Here is a 2930-nt window from a genome sequence, read left to right on the forward strand (position 1 = left end):
GTCATCTAAAATTTTGTGAATTTTTTTGTGAAATTGTGTATACAAGTACATAGGAGGCCTGAATAACTCAAGAATTTATAATGAACACATCGCACTTGTTCTTGCCAGATTTTCAAAACAAGTGTAGTTTTAACTCTGTTGTAAGTCAAATTATTTTAACTTTAATTAAATTTACAGAGAAAAATACCAACATAAGTGCACTTTTAAATAGATTTATAATAATATAAAATAATAATCTGGTATTGTAAACATTAAAAAATTCATTTTTAATATAAATTTCATCAAACTTGACAATGGTTTGATATTAAAGAACGATCAGAGGGAATACCGGACAAGCTAGAAATATCTACTACCTCTAGCAGCACGCAGACAGGCCGCGTTAGATATCTAGCAGCAGTGCAGCACGCAAAAAAGGCTATGGACGTCTCTTTCCGCGCGGCGACAGAGCCCATTTGTAAGCTTATCTCCAAATCGCACGGCCATCCGCTTGTGTCGTCCGAGCAGACCACTCATCCCGTCATCCGTCATGGCGGCCTCCTTCCTCAGGCCTCTCCTTCCTCCCCAGCCCCTCCTCTCCGCCCGCAGACCCCACCTCCCCGCTGCTCCCACCACGAGCACCACCACCGTACGCTGCACTGCCGCGCCCAAACCGGCAACCTCGACGCCGAAACCCAGCCAGGAAGAGGCCAACAGCCGAGCACTACAGCAAGTAGTACCGCAAGTAGAGCCCAACGGCGGCGCCGCCGCCACTCCGGACGAGGCGAACGGCAGAAACCCGAACAGCATCCCCGACGAGGAGACCCCGGCGTCGGCGACGGTGACCACCTCCTTTGCAGTGGCTCGGCGGCTGCCGTCCGCCATCTCCCCGGGCCGCCGGCCTCGGACGGCGCTGACGCAGGAGGAGCCGCCCAACTACGAGATCGGGTGGAAGCGCACCAAGCCGGTGCCCCTGGAGAAGCCCCGGGGGTGGGCCATCGCCGACTTCCTGGAGAAGCTGGAGGGCCTGCTGGCGCGCGGGCGGTACGGGTCCGCGCAGCTGCTGGGCACCGTAGCCGGCGTGGTGACGGAGCGCGCCCGCGAGGAGGCCGAGGTCCTGGTGGCGGAAGGCGGCGTGGAGGAGCGCGTCGCCACGGAGCTCTTCCGCGTGCTCCGCCTCGTGGAGATGGACGTGGAGATGGTCAAGGCCGCCGTGAAGGAGGAGACCGTCAAGGAGCGCGTCGAGACGGCGCGCGCCCGCTGCCGCCAGGCCATCCTCGTCGCCCTCTCGCTCTGAAGCTGATGACACGGCTTCTTTTAACTACTATAATAATCAAGGGCGATTAGCGTGATGGTATTGGGTTATTCGGTTACTGGATGGAAATCAATCTTGCCGCGTGCTGGGTTATCTGATCGGTCCAAACATCTCAGTATTTCGTCTGCGACACTACAGTTTTGGTGAGAACATGATGCCGCAGTGGATGCAGTATACATGTGCAGGGTATGCTATTGCTGGCCGACTGCGTCATGTCGTGCAAACAAAGTGTGAAACTCCTGACCCGGTCGCCTGATCGCGAGCGTATTATGGGCGATCTGAGCAAATCTGTACTGCCGATCTAGGAGAATTCCTCTCCTATGTTCATCTTCACCTTCGCGTTCAGTTTGTCGTACATTAGAATTGCGTGGGTTCAGCACCAGCCTCTCCACCTTCTGATGGAGCTATCACTGCACATTCCTCCTCGTTGTCTTGCCCGATTAAAACCGGGAGCAGCACCTGATGCTAACTGCAAACAAGTGCATGAACCAGCTACCTCAACTCGGTCGATTTCTGCAGTAATTTGGAGGAGAAATGCCTCAAATCCCCTTCAGCCTTTTCCATACTCCTCTGTTAACGATAATGCTCCACCGCGGTCGTCCGTCCCGCGTCCAGACACCGGACGCGACGGTGTCCATGTATTGTATATTCCCGTCACGTACTTAGGCAAAAAAATATCTCACCGCAAGCTGGCTCTTTTGCTAGATCCAGTCAAATCCCACTCTTCCCAAGTCCAGCAGTCGAAGCATCGCTCGCCGATGGCGTCTCCGCCCCACTCAGTCGAGGTCCGGACCCGACGACACGCCCACACCCCACGCTCGCCAGCGAGCCGCTGGAGCTGGTCCGCGTTTCTGGCGCCGTCAAAAGCCCCGATGCAGTGGTGCGCGCGGACGGCGTCGACTGCCTCCTGGTCCCGCGTTCTGTGCAGGAGGCCTTCAACCGCCGCCGTAGCCTGACGTCGATCTCCGTGGCGCTCCCGACGGCCACCCCCCGAGGTGGACCCGCACATGCACCGCCTCCTGAGGAAGCCCAGCCCCGGTCCCGAACCCACGCGAGCTGCTGGGTGCCAGCCAACGCTTCCTGTGTGGGACGCCATGGCGCCGGGCCCCGCCATCGCGCGCGGTGCCTGCGCCTGGATCCGGGACGCGTCGCTTCGACGCAAGGCAGGTGAAGGACTTCATCCAAACGCTGCTGTTGTACCGCCGCTCTCCTCCATGACCGCACCCTAGCCCTCATCTGCCCCTTGCCTCCTGCTCGACTGCCTTGAGGCTCGCCTGACATGGTGGTCGTCGTCCACTAGAGTGTCACGCCTGACAGGTTGCAAGCGTATGTTTCAAGTGTTTCAGTTGTTTCAGAGATATGTTGTAAGTGTTTCATGTGGATGTTACGAAAGTAGATCGGGATGTTGTATAGGTTGCAATGGTTGTACACTTATGTTGCAAACATCTGTTCTAAATGTTTCATCTATTTTTTCAGATATATATTGCAAGTGTGTTTATTGGATGTTGCATGTGTTTCACACATATGTTGCTTGTGTTTTGTCTGGATATTGCATATATTTTGCAATTGCTTTTTAAGGCCCCGTTTGGCACGGCTCGCGCCGGCTCCGGCTTACATGACAAAACACTGTAGCAACACT

At 55.2% G+C, this 2930-nt stretch overlaps 1 protein-coding gene across 1 annotated transcript; it reads left to right on the plus strand.

Annotated features, from left to right (window-relative positions):
- The first annotated feature begins 418 nt into the window (after positions 1–418).
- Positions 419–1328, plus strand: LOC136458702 (protein CHLORORESPIRATORY REDUCTION 41, chloroplastic-like). Its single transcript, XM_066458630.1, has one exon. The coding sequence runs from the start codon at positions 527–529 to the stop codon at positions 1271–1273; it is 747 nt and encodes a 248-aa protein (XP_066314727.1). The 5' UTR covers positions 419–526; the 3' UTR covers positions 1274–1328.
- Positions 1329–2930: the final 1602 nt, after the last annotated feature.

Source organism: Miscanthus floridulus, chromosome 6 (genome assembly GCF_019320115.1).
Source record: "Miscanthus floridulus cultivar M001 chromosome 6, ASM1932011v1, whole genome shotgun sequence".
NCBI lineage: Eukaryota > Viridiplantae > Streptophyta > Magnoliopsida > Poales > Poaceae > Miscanthus > Miscanthus floridulus.